Genomic DNA, 14491 nt, shown 5'->3' on the forward strand with positions numbered 1-14491 from the left:
CCTGTGGTTTTGTATGTGTTTTACATCTGTGACTGTAAGCATATTGTATAGCATCAGTACAACTCTATCACTTTGAAGAACTGGATAATACAGAGAGGCCAAAAATTTTTCTCAAGCCTTGAGCATTGCTCGATAGTTGCAAGTCCATTCTACTACCTAATGACCTAACAACATAGAAAACTAAATTGCTGGTATGGAAGCATCAAAAGTAGATACCTGGTGTAACAAAGTACATTTCAGAGATGGTTGAAATACTGGGGCCTTTGGGAAGCACTTATAGCTGTTCAATGTTTCTTTCAGGTCATCGGATTTTGGGACATTATATACAAAGCTGAATCTGCAGCCCGGGATTACAACAGTCATTGACAATTTCTACATTTGTCCCACCAACAAAAAAAAGGTATGTGGCAAGAAAATATTCCTCTTTCCTAGAGATCCAGTAGCTCAGGCTAGAAAACTCTCACAGAGGAATTAAGACTCCAGAAATTAGTTCAGTAAAGCACATTTTCCAGAGCTAAAATATAAAGGAGTAATTTTCATAAACATGTTGATGAACTTCAGTAGAACTGTGACCTCTGGAAATGGGATATACATTTTAGAGGGACAATGCCAAGCAATGATGATCTTATGATCTTTCAATTTTTAGAATATCTGTGTGGACAAAAACTGTGGGCAGGCCCAGGGGTGAGTGTAGTCTGTGAGGCCATTGATTAAGGAGTAGGGTTCAGACCCCAGAAACTGTAGTTCCTCTGAGAGCCACGCAAATCTTGTAATCCACGGTAGATAAATGACCATCTCTTCATAGGGTCTGTCCTGCTGCATCAGCTTCGGGGCCTCCTGACTCCATCTGGCCTCCCTGGCAGGGCGGCTGCATTGGAGCTGTACTGCCCGATCCTCCCTTCCCTGCAGCTTCCTCTGGAGCTCACATTGAGAGGGTTCTGCTACACTAAGGTTGGTGTAGCTGAGCTGGCTACAGGCCCTCATCCCCCTGCCTCATTCTATGCACAGATTCTCAGCTTTTTTGCATGTTCTTTGGTGAGGTCTAAGGCTGGGCTGAGCTGGTGCTGTGGAAATGGTTGACAATCCCTCCACTGGGGAAGAAGATGGAAATTCTCATGCTGAGCTTCAGGGAATGATCTTACATCACTGAAAAGATATATTTTTTAAACTTTTATTTAAAAATTCCCCTGCACTGTTGGTGACCCCAGTAGCATTTAGGTTAGTGCATGAGGAACTGAAGTGAAATGAACTATAAACAAAGGTGAATTTAACCAGTTAAATGTGGCTGCCTGTGATGAATGGAAAATAGAATGCAAAGAAACATGGTATTTATAAAAAAATTTTTTTACAATTCTTGCTGTTTTAATTATGTAAAGTATTGTAAATAATAAGTGCAATAAGACATTTATGAATAAAGAATTTTATCTTGAAAAGTTCCTTTCAACCACAGGATAAAGTAGGAGAATTGATTTCATGCAGGGTCCATTGATTAGACAGACAATTTTAGCTGTAGTTATCTATTTGTTCTGCCTAATCAAAAATCAGTGATAAACTCAAGGAACCTGCCTGGGTGATTAAGTGCTGTTTTTATTTCTCCTGGTATTGTGGCTGGAGTCTCCATGACCTACTGAAGCAGTAGACGAGTTAGATAATATGTATTTAATCTGCTGCAAAGCTGGTAACAATTTTCTTATTCATCAAAGTGGATCTACCACCAGGCACAAAATTGTTTCTGAGCAGCATGCATCTCAGAGCTGGGCTCTGCAGATTATTTCAGGGCCAAAAAGAAATAATAAATAATAATAAACAAAACTTATTCATGTAATTTTCTGGAATGAAGACAAAAGGATGAGGCAGGATGGGAAACCTATGGAAAATTCTGCACAGCTCATCCAGCTAATGTGTTCTACATGAAATTAAAACCTGCACAGGCTTGCGGGGATCAAGGATAATGTAAATCTGCCAGTTTGGAGGGAAAAAAAGAAAGAAAATGAATAGTGGTTGCAGGATTGCTGCTGAATTTCATGAACAAAGGACATTCTGATACATAGAAAAATGGCACATTAACCCAAACTCAGAAAAATCTGATTTATGTTCAGGGTAACTCAAAGTACTTAGCACTTAGCGCAAAGACCCTCTTTAGCAGTTTAATGCTATATTAGAATTCAGCTCTTAAATTCATTTCATTTTGGTCCTCTATGAATGTGCTATTTGATGCTCTGTACTTTGCTCTTAAGATGTCAACCTACTTTAAACATAAAAAATTCCTTACATTTTAGTGCCTGTTAAAGGTGCCAGAGTGAACATTTCTAGAAATAAGTCCTCCTTGATACAGGCATAATACAAGCTGCGGAATAAAGCTGCTCTGCTAATATACTTCAGAACTGGCTTGGAGGAACCACACTGATAAGGAAGTCAGTCTCCATGCCAAAAATACCAGAGGCAGCCATGCCAGCCATCATGATAGTAGCTTTTGTGGTGAATGGTGCTTGACTAAGACCACCAATTTGTTTCACGAAGGCCATTTGGAAAGGATGGCACATTCATCCCAGTCTGGTTGGTCCAGCATCCCACTGCCAAAATCCTGAGCCACTGAACTGATCAGGAGGCAGCCATAGCTCAGCTGCAAAGTGTTGAAGAGCACAAGACCTAGAGGCTATCCCTTGTTGTCTGCAGTACTCCAGGCTCAAGAGGGAGCACGTGTGGATGGGGCAAGCCACTGGCCTCTCCCCTATGCAAAGTCTGGCACCTGCTGAGGGACTTGTTACAATTGTTTTAGAAATAACATGAAATTGCTAGTTTTCTCCTCTATTCCTGGAGTCATCCACAGACACAGTATGCCTGATCTTCCTCTCACACTGATTTAGTTCCATGGATTTAAATTAAAAAAATTCTATTTTTTGCTTCTCTATAAGGTCTCAGTCTTGCAAGGTGCAAAGCATACTGGCCCCAGTCTGGCAAAGGACTTACATATATGCTTAAATTTAAGAACAAGCAGTCACATACTCCCATTCGGCATTTGGAGGATGAAAATGCATCCAAAGAAGCAGAGGCAAAAAATGTGTGCAGGGTTTTTGCATATTAATTATCACAATTTTAATTCTATTCCACATCATCCTTAGAGAGTAATGAATGATATTTCTTATATAATTCTCATAATCAATATCAATTTTCTAGTGTAACTGAATGATTTTCTGTGGTAAAGAATCTGGAAGGCAACTCTTTTACAGCTGGCTGGAGAGGTATGCAAATGGTGGGGAAGCTTTTAAAATAGAATGCAACCAGATCAATGTGAAAAGTGGCAAAAGGCTGTGGTTTAGTTCAAGGTTTTGGCTGAGTTTATCTATCTGCACTAATATGCAAACTCCTAACTTGAATAAGAGTTTCATTGAATGTACTTGGCACATTCACTAGCTATCATGCTGTACAATCCAATGGACTGAAAAGTGCAGTTTACAGTATGAATCTGAAACTGTACTGAAAATATTCAATCCCTGGGGGCTGCATGGGTTTGCATTTTTCTAAGAAGACCAGTTGTGGAAAAGTGACAGTTCTTACCTCTCTAACCCAGTGTTTTCAGCAGGGGTTCTCGCAACAAAATTTTTGGTGGCCTCAGAGGGTGGCCACCAACTCTTGCTGGTGGCCTCTCTGACAATTTTTTCCTAAAATACTTAATTAACTTTAGGAAAAACAAACAAATAAGCACATATACATGTCCAAATCATTGTAATTTATTTATGTAGGGGTTTTTTTCAGACTCAGTGATAAAAATAGTGTACAGTTGTCTCTATTCTTTACTGGACCTAAACAAAATAGAAACATAAATAAGGCACTTCGCATGTTTTGATTTTTTTTTTTTTTTAGATTGCTAGTTAGGAAGTCTGCTACTGTGAAAAGTGATATTTTTATATTTGTTAATATCACTTTTCACAGCAGCCTTACTCAGCGCCGGCATGCTGGGGGACAAATTAAGCCCTGGATGATGAGGTGGGTAAGGAGGTGGGGGGTCAGGAGCAATGGGGGGCTGGAGGAGGCAGCGAGGGTTGAGGTGATGACAGAGGATGAGTCCAGGGATGGAGCCCAAAACCCTGCAGCTGCGGGACAGAGCCTGTTGCCGCATGGCTAGAGCCTGCCGCCCACCACCCCAGGCTGGAAGCCTGAAGCTCACCGCCTCTGGGAAGGTGGGGAACTCACATTGGTTGCCTGCTCCTACAGTGTTTCTGGCTCCAGACAGGGGTCGGGACCAACCCCTGCAGGCAGCCCCAGGGAAGGAGCCTCTGCTTTGCCCCCCACCCCACCCCGGGCCTGAAGCAGCATCCAGGAGTCTGTGGCCACAAGAAGAGCCCCTTGTGCCCACGTTTGAGAAACACTGGTTTACAGTGTTAAAAGTTCACATAATTATATTTCCTTTTATTAAGAGGCATATTTGTAAATGCAAATGTTACATTGTTAGAATCGTGTTATTTTCACCAGCTGCATGGAAAAGGGATTATGTAACAGAATCAATTACAGGATAAACTGATGGGTAGACTTCAGACCACACAGTGGAGGAGAACAAATCCCTTCAGAAAGCCATGGTGGGTCCTTGCTTGGGAGGAAGAGGGCTAAGTAGGATGTTGGTCCTTTTCTGTGTAGCCATCTTATGCATCTGCAAATTATTTCTGTTGCCCACTGTGTGTGGGATCAAAGGAGGGGCCAGGAAGGCCCCACATGAAGTGACATATCTCACCCCCTTAAACCTCCTCCCAGACAAAAAGCTTGTGCACTAACCAATGGAAAACTGAGGAAGCATTAATGCTTGCTCCACACTCTGTGACACCCCCTTCAACTCAGGAGAAACCTGCAGCAAATGACAGCAAAGATATTGGTCCTATCGTGCTGATATGGTTGAGGAGAGGCTGCAGATGAATGATGAGGGAGAGTGGACCTGTGCAACTAGCCTGGCATTAATTTGTTCATTTTGATGCACTTATGCACAGGACAGCCTTTGAACTGACCCTGACATCAAATAGTCTTACGAGTTCACCACATCAGGGCTTATCCTGATCTATGGTGGGCTGCACATATGTCCACTGACCTTGAATTTTCTTACATTTTAAATAATGGAACTAATTTAAATGTCTGCTCTCTTCTGCTAATATTGCCCGTAGAAAACTGGTGCAGGCATCCTTGAATTATACATGCACTACAGAAAAATGGAGTCTGATCTGTGGCCTTCTATTCCTTGAAATAATAAGGTATGACTGTGGATTGGAAGTGATGTGATTGAGCCACCCAATGCCTGTATTATATAGAATCAACCTTTCAGTCAACTAAAAAGGAAACCTTTCACGTGGAAGGGGATTAGTTATAGAGTAATAGGGATGGTAATTACATACCAGTTTCACTGAGATAAATTACAAGTGATAATGCATAGTATGAAATTGTGATTGGGATGTGTGCTGGGTTTTTTAAAGACAAATTTAGTTCACCCCTGGATAGTGTTTGTAGTTTCTAGAATTAATGTCCTTGGGATTTTATGGGGAGAATCCTTACAGATTTTGCTCTGAACATACTTTAAATGTACATTTGACAAATATTTTTGACTCCCAATGCTCCAGATGTTATGGATGTGCTAAAGGAGCACTTATGCAACATAAGGAATGTAAGTCTTGTTCATATTAGAGAAAAATAGACATTCTCTGTGGCTATGTTGATTTATTAGTAAAACGGGCTGAACAGCTAAGCTTCCTATTTGCTATGCTAATCAATAACTTCACATTTTCCAAATCTAAACAGTACATTAACAGGCAAAACCTACATGCCTGATGAACCACACAGAAACCTTGATGTAATAAGGAGGAAGTGGGCTATCTGTATAATAGTTAGATTGATGGTACTTTAAAATTAGCTTAAGTATAAAATATACACCATAGAGAAGGGAAATCTCCCATGGAGATAACACTTCCCTAGTCAGAAGAATGGTTTGAGACATTTTTGCAACCATTTGAAGATAAATATAGGGCTGCCACATTTTGCCATTTGTCTTGCAGGGCAAAATAATTGACAGTGAAACTTCCATGAGGCCACCTTTTGTAAGTAACTTTTTGTCTTAAAGAGACCACTCCAGAATATGTCCAAACATGTTAAGTAGAATTCGGCTCCCCCTTTGTTAGAGACAATTTCCGTTAAGCAGGCTTTTTCTGTCTGTTCCCTAAGTGGTTGCTTAAGATAGGTTTTGCTGTATTTGCGGTGAGGCTGAGTTGTGATGTTCTAACATTTGCATCTACATGTTGTGATGCTGCATCAGTGCATAATAGTGTTGCACCTACTAGTGGTGATACCGTGTCAGTATGTGATAGTCTACTCACATCCAGATATTGATGCAACATCATTATGTCATGTTGCTGTGAAACTTGAACTCAGTGCTGATTGGTCTATAGCTTCCAGGACAGTGTATTGCCTATAAACTTGGAATTCATTCAACTGGTACAGATGAATACTACTAATCGGTTTACTGTAGGAGACTACTCCCATCAAGTAGATAGAATTAAGAGTCAGTGAGGGGACTGAGAGTCAGCAGTCATAGAATCATAGCATATCAGGGTTGGAAGGGACTTCAGGAGGTCATCTAGTCCAACCCCCTGCTCAAAGCAGGACCAATCCCCAATTTTTGGCCCAGATCCCTAAATGGCCCCCTCAAGGATTAATCTCACAACAGCCCCTATTGCATGATTAGGACGGATTAAATTTTTGTTGGTAAATGTCAATAAATGCTGATTTCACCATAGACACAAAATGATAAATATTTCCATTGAATATAATAGAAATGTACAGATGGGAAAAATGAGAAAAATGCTGCTTGAGAAAATTAGAGTCAAACTCCAGTTATTTAGACTTTTGCATTAGGCTTGTTACAAATGGACTAACGAATGAATAATAAAAATAGGTATGATTGGTTGATTTAAGAATATTATCGTTGTATATTTTGACGTGTGATGTTGGCAGTTTGTTTTAATAAAGTTTAACTTTTCAAATCTCAACATTTGCCATCATTAAATAATTATTGTCTGATTCCCCCCATAATTTCCCAGAATTGTGAAAATTTAAAATAGATAAAAATAAAAAAAACTTAAAAGTAAACATAGGTATCATGTGTATGCAGCATAGTTGCAGTCGTGTCAGTCCCAGGATATTAGAGGGCAAGGTGGATGAGGTAATATCTTTTATTGGAGCAGCTTATGTTGGGGAGAGAGACAAACTACACAGAACAATTCTTCTTCTGAAAAGCTCTGTGTGGCTCTAAAGCTTGTCTGTCTCACCAACAAAACTTGGTCCAATAAAAGATATTAGCTCTCACCAGCCTCGTCTTTCTCTGGATATTATCAGTCAAATAAAATACAAATCTAGTTCTGCCAAATCTACTCATGCCATTGGAGGTTTTGCCATTGACTTCAGTGGCACCGGATTGTGTACTATGTGATTCTGGACGAGTCATGTTACTTTCCTCTGCCTCAGTTTTCCCATCCATAAAATGAGGATAATACTTACCTTTTTTAAAAAATGAAAACTGCTATATAAATACAAAGTAGTATTGTTGTTCATGACGAGGCCAGCACTCCCAAATCAATAGTTTGTATGCGCTTTATTGTATAGTGTTAGAGAAAGAGGTTTGTCTCTTAGTGAAAATCTAATTTACAGACACTTTCTTTGCCAATCTTTTGACCTGCCACCCAAACCTAGTTTCTACCTCTCCCTGTACTGAGCTTGCAAGGCATCCCCTGTTCTTATTAGCAGGTATGGTTATTAAAACCCACTAGGTTTGAGCTATTGACAGAATACGGTTCCCCTAGTACATGGAAGACTGCTTTTTGAAAAAGATAGCATAAACCTTATTTTGATTTAACTTCCATTCAATTTAGCAAAGCCAGTACATGATATGATACTGGTGAATTATATGTGGCAATGAGTGAGTTGTAGACTGTCATGAATTGTTTGTGGATTTATCGTGGCATGTGGGATAATTACTTATTAAGGTCAAGGAGTAGTGTAGGCAGAATGGGTTAATATTTGAACAGACAGTCTTGTATTATTAGTGTATCCTATAATTTCTTTAAAAAGAAAAGGAGTACTTGTGGCACCTTAGAGACTAACCAATTTATTAGAGCATAAGCTTTCGTGAGCTACAGCTCACTTCCTCAGATGCATATCGTGGAAACTGCAGCAGGCTTTATATATACACAGAGAATATGAAACAATACCTACTCCCACCCCACTGTCCTGCTGGTAATAGCTTATCTAAAGTGATCATCAGGTGGGCCATTTCCAGCACAAATCCAGGTTTTCTCACATCCCCACATGTGAGAAAACCTGGATTTGTGCAGGAAATAGCCCAACTTGATTGTCATGCACATTGTGTAAAGAGTTGTCACTTTGGATGGGCTATCACCAGCAGGAGAGTGAATTTGTGTGGGGGGTGGAGGGTGAGAAAACCTGGATTTGTGCTGGAAATGGCCCACCTGATGATCACTTTAGATAAGCTATTACCAGCAGGACAGTGGGGTGGGAGTAGGTATTGTTTCATATTCTCTGTGTATATATAAAGCCTGCTGCAGTTTCCACGATATGCATCTGAGGAAGTGAGCTGTAGCTCACGAAAGCTTATGCTCTAATAAATTGGTTAGTCTCTAAGGTGCCACAAGTACTCCTTTTCTTTTTGCGAATACAGACTAACACGGCTGTTACTCTGAAACCTATAATTTCTTTGACGTTTAACTTGGAGAGCTCAATTGATTTCTGAAGCTGACCTTTTGCAGTGACATGTAACTTCTGCATTCTCCTGGTCTTTGCTTTGTTCCTTGTTAAAGAGATATAGTCCCTCCCTTTCCTTTGCATGCTTAATATATGTTGTTTGGTTTTATTTTTACAAATTTCCTTCCTGAACACAGCACAAATGCAGAATAAAAATGTAATTCACAGTAGTTAAGTGAAAAATAAAAAGTCTAATTTGTGGAAATACAACATAGGAGACTTAATTGAAAAAGGAAAAGAACTTTGATCAAGTGCTAGGAGATGATTGTGCATATAATTCTGCATTTGAAAGACATCCATTTCACTCCTGGTATTTTTGGGAAGTGAAGGAATCCAACTATTGTATTTTCAGCAAGACTTTATTTCCCATTATGTCAAGTAGGGGCTTTCTGAGTAGAGCAATAGAAATTGTCGGTCAAAGACATCTAGGAGAACTAAGAAGGAACATTTGAAGCTATTCCAAGCAACTGAGGCAGTAAGTATTACTCGATGAATGGTTGGGGAGAGATAGGTAGTAACTGGAAAATGTAGAGTGTTCATTTGGAATTGGGACTTTATCAGGTTTGGGGCAATTTGCAACATTCAGATACAGGTTCTCATTTCAAAGCTCTTCAACCTAAAATTCAGAGATGATCAAATCTGGGTTTTTTTGGCTCAGGCCCCATGTCTGAATCAGGGTTTTATGGCACAGAAACATCTAAGGTACCTGTGAAGTACAGCACTGCCTAGTTTTTGGATGAGGGGTGTTGACTTTCTCCTAGACATTCCCCTCTCTCACAGCCGGCCCACCCTTTGGTGGTCTGTCCTTTCAGTGACTCAGCCCTCCAGCCAGGTTGTGCTTGCTCCGTCCCGTTTGGGGTATGCATAAAGGGTCCACAATCAGGGAAGTCTTCAGGATCAAGTGAGGGATTCAGAGCTTCCCCCTTAGGTCAGGTCTCGTGATGTGGACTCTTGTATCTTCAGGATCTTCCATCAATTAGGTGCCCTGCCAAGGGATAGGCTTCCATAGTGTCCCCTAATTAGGGGTTGGTAGGGGACCCCAGACCCACCTTTTCCTCCAGGCTCTGATCCAGGACCTGATGTTAGGCAGCTAAGCTCTGCACCTTGCGGTGCTTTGTGACTGCCTCCCTGGATCACTTCCTACAAGCCTGCTTTTCTCCCAGGTTAAAGTAAAGAACTGAACATAAAAATAAAGTTTCTGACCTTCAAAAGCCACTAGTCCCTTCTTTGTAGGCTGGGTCAGGTCACTGTCATCAGGCCTCAGGAAGCAAGAGCTCCCATGGTGCTCCTTCTCAGGAGCTCAGAGTGCATGTCAGCTCACCTCCACTGCCTGCCTGCCACTGAGCTACTCCACTTCCCCTTTTAAAGCTCCTCTTCCAACTTGTGCAGATGCAGTGGGTCAGGGCTGCATGGGCCCTTCTTCTACAGAGTGGGGTTTGTCTATCCCATCACAGTACCAAACAGTGTGGGTGACAGGTCACTTGCTCTCTCCTCCTTCCGATTACTCCTTCAGACCCATATTCCTTACTACATTAATCTCCTCAGCAATGATCTTTCACCTGCTCCTTAAACTGAACAGGTGGCCTGTGTTTTTAGCACATCTGTAGGAGACTGTAAATTTATTGGACTTGGAGATGTGCTGTGTATACCCCACGCTGGAGCGAGGAGAGAAGGTGAAACTAAATGTCCTGTAGGGGTGACCAGCCAGATGGTCTGCTCCACCTCACAGAACTTCTGTTACCTGTCAGATAGCTTTCTGGCCTGAAGAGGCCTGTAGATAAGACTGTTTAATTCCTTGTTTCATTTGTTTGTGATAAAGATTGACAGGATCATGCCAGGGGACTCACTGCAAAGACGTAGAGCTCAGGGAAATCTGGGTCTTTCCTGAGAAACCAGGCTGAGCTGTATAGGGACAGCACTACCATTTCCCTTTTTAGAGTAGCAGCCGTGTTAGTCTGTATTCGCAAAAAGAAAAGGAGTACTTGTGGCACCTTAGAGACAAACAAATGTATTTGAGCATAAGGTTTTCCCCCTTAATTTCACAGCCTGATGGTGCTACAGCCCTAGGGTAGCCTTGCAAAAACAGTTAAGGATCTGGCTTAAATCTTTTGTAAGGTTCTGAGTACATCCCTGCTACAGCTGTGTAAACCCTATAATCATGGTAGCTAGAGCTATGGGAATAACCGACTTTTCAGTTTGCAGGCAATTCTGAAAAACAAATTAAGATAAATGTGTTTTGACCCAAACCAACCCCTCTTCCCCCACCCGAATTTTTGGCAAATCAAAAAGTCAGCTGGCCAGCAGCCCAGTGATTAGGATTCTTACTTAGGAGGAGGGAGATGTGGGTTCAAGTCCCTGCTCCAGAGGGGGGATTTGAACTTGGGTCTCTTACATCCAGGATGAGTGCTTTGACCAGTGGGCTAAAGATTAGAAGAAGGTATCACTACCACTGCCTCTTCCAGTGTTGTGAATAGTGCCTAAATCTGCTTGTGAATCTATCCCGAAAAATTGGAATGATTCATTCTGATAAAGTCAAAGCAATTCAATGTGACAGTTCAGAAATATTTTCATTTTTGATTTAGATCTAAACAATTACTCAAAATCGACTGAAATTTGCAAAATGTTTTAATTGACCCAACTCTACATTTTTTCAGTGCATAATATATTTTGGCCAAAAAATTTCACTTGGCTCTAGAGAGAGCTTCTCTCGTGCAACATGGAGCCAAACATTTCTGCAGAGTTCAGTATCATGGAGAATTGAATAATAATGAATAGCAGAGTTTAGGAGGGGAAGCAAGTATAGTGGCCAAGGGAGAGAGTTGCTTTCATACGATGTTTGAAGAGAGATGCAGTGTTGTTGATATAGAGAGATGCAGGAAATCTGCTCCAGATGGCAGCAGCTGCAGAGGAGGAGGCTGTTGCACCAATAATGCTGAACTTGTGTGAAGGGAAAGAAAGGAGACAGATGCTAGATGAGCAGAGAGAATGGGAAGAGGATGATTCACAATCATTTAATAGTACAGTATATCAAACTGCATGCCTAAGCAGTTGAGTCACAGAGAACATAGATGAAAGTGGAAGCTAGAGGAGGAGGATGAAAAATTCAGTGGTGTGTTTTTGGAAATTCTTCTGAGATAACTTTCTTGTTTAAGAGAAACCATACTCCATAAACCCATCCTTCGTGGAATATCCTCTTGTCTATATTTATTATAACAACACTCTTCCGTTGAGATAACTGCTTTTCTCGAAATATTTTAGAGAGTTTTATGAACACTTATAAAGCTTCACCATACATCTAAAGGCACGTGTTATTGTTCCCATTTTATGGACAGGGAAGCTGAAGCCAGGTGCTGTCAAGGCTTAATCAAAGTCTGGCAAGAAATAAGTGTTAGTTCTGGGAAGAATACTCAGGAGGGAGTGAAAAAACTTGTAAATGTTCTTTGGAAAAAGAATTTTAATGCTGTTCAAAAGGTCTGCAAGGACAAATTATGGTACACACGTTCCCTAGAGAGACAGAAAATAGTGTTATTATGTATTTGGAACATAGTCTTCATCATGCTGCTGCGTCTTGTATCTCTCTGAGAACCAGTGCATTTCTTCATTGTGTCACCAATAATAAAAAGGCAACGTGAATCATGAATTCCACACTTCATGCACTGTTAGCATTTTCAAATCTATCAATGTGTCAAATTCTGTTCTCTTTGCTGCAGCTGTTCCGCTGCCTCCTGCTCATGCTGACCACACAACTGCCTCCTCTCCTGGGAGCAGCGGTGCAGCAGGATTTCTTTTTCCTTTTCAGTGGTTGGCATGGGAGTGCAGTGGCAACTAGTAGTGCTTAACTCTCTGATATTAACATTTGACAGGACTGACAATACCCACCCACTGAGAACCCCCTCTGGTGTCCGGCCCCTCCACGCCCTCAGAAATGAAAATACTGTCTGAGCTCGTCAGCTGCTGCAGTCATGCTGTCACCACATGATGTTCGTGACCTTGTACAGGACCGTTAGTTGTCTGTAAATTTCACAGCTATATATTCTGGTGTTCTTGTATGTTCCTACCAGAAATACAATGCCTGGTGACACTTGTTTTGAGGGATGCAAAGTGGCAGCGTGCTACCTGGTTTCAATGTGTTTATGCTCTGTACATATATTAAAGCAAATGCTGAATACCCTTAACCCCCTGTCATAAATATAAAGGGAAGGGTAAACCCCTTTGAAATCCCTCCTGGCCAGGGGAAAGCTCCTCTCACCTGTAAAGGGTTAAGAAGCTAAAGGTAACCTCGCTGGCACCTGACCAAAATGACCAATGAGGAGACAAGATACTTTCAAAAGCTGGGAGGAGGGAGAGAAACAAAGGGTCTGTGTCTGTCTGTAGTCGTCTTGGCCGGGGACAGAACAGGAATGGAGTCTTAGAACTTTTAGTAAGTAATCTAGCTAGGTATGTGTTAGATTATGATTTCTTTAAATGGCTGAGAAAAGAATTGTGCTGAATAGAATAACTATTTCTGTCTGTGTATCTTTTTTGTAACTTAAGGTTTTGCCTAGAGGGGTTCTCTATGTTTTTGAATCTAATTACCCTGTAAGATATCTACCATCCTGATTTTACAGGGGGGATTTCTTTATTTCTATTTACTTCTATTTTTTATTAAAAGTCTTCTTGTAAAACACTGAATGCTTTTTCATTGTTCTCAGATCCAAGGGTTTGGGTCTGTGGTCACCTATGCAAATTGGTGAGGCTTTTTATCCAACATTTCCCAGGAAAGGGGGGGTGCAAGTGTTGGGAGGATTGTTCATTGTTCTTAAGATCCAAGGGTCTGGGTCTGTAGTCACCTAGGCAAATTGGTGAGGCTTTTTACCAAACCTTGTCCAGGAAGTGGGGTGCAAGGTTTTGGGAAATATTTTGGGGGGAAGGACGCGTCCAAACAGCTCTTCCCCAGTAACCAGTATTAGTTTGGTGGTGGTAGCGGCCAGTCCAAGGATAACGGGCGTAATATTTTGTACCTTGGGGAAGTTTTGACCTAAGCTGGTAAAGATAAGCTTAGGAGGTTTTTCATGCAGGTCCCCACATCTGTACCCTAGAGTTCAGAGTGGGGGAGGAACCGTGACACCCCCATTGGCCTCAGTGGGTGTAGATGGCCTTCAACACTTTTCAGTATTAGTCCTTTAGTGGTGGGACAGGAAGAGGTCAGGAGGCTGGGGATGGTGTGCCATGTGATTGAGTGTGGGGCAATGCAACTCTGTCAAAGGTTCATCAAGAGGTAAAGCAGAATTTTTGATTTTTTCGTTATACCATATAATCATCTGGCTCTGTAATAGTGAAACAATTATCATTTTGTATGAAAGAGCCTGAGTTTCCCTCACAGAGCTTGAAACCATGTGTACCTCACGAGATCAACTCCTCTCTAAAGCAGTCCCCATTTTGGTTTGTTTTACCAGCTAAAAGTGGTCAGACTTTTCTTTCTGTGGCACTAGTGTCAAGGACTCATCACCCTTTCCTTGCTGTGTGATCTGCTTAATCTCCATGGTCCCAAAATAGTTCCTGAGTTGATACTGAGCTTGAGTCTTCTACAAGATAGCATGTATTAGTCTGTCTCCAAACTGTTGATTAGACTCCTAAGTCCCAACAACACTCACTCTCTGTCTTTCTTTTTTTCTTTTTCTTAATGTTTTTGAAACCTCCATTATCATAAAAGCGGTCTTTA

At 41.2% G+C, this 14491-nt stretch overlaps 1 protein-coding gene across 4 annotated transcripts in view; it reads left to right on the plus strand.

Moving 5' to 3' along the window:
- Positions 1-14491, plus strand: part of SORCS2 (sortilin related VPS10 domain containing receptor 2) — an 843820-nt gene that overhangs the window by 494011 nt on the left and 335318 nt on the right. For all 4 annotated transcript variants that reach the window (XM_073342594.1, XM_073342595.1, XM_073342596.1 and 1 more), the window contains exon 3: positions 301-400. In XM_073342594.1, coding sequence (XP_073198695.1) covers positions 301-400 — 100 coding nt within the window. The remainder of the gene's footprint in view (positions 1-300; positions 401-14491) is intronic.

The sequence above is a fragment of the Lepidochelys kempii genome, chromosome 4 (assembly GCF_965140265.1).
Source record: "Lepidochelys kempii isolate rLepKem1 chromosome 4, rLepKem1.hap2, whole genome shotgun sequence".
NCBI lineage: Eukaryota > Metazoa > Chordata > Testudines > Cheloniidae > Lepidochelys > Lepidochelys kempii.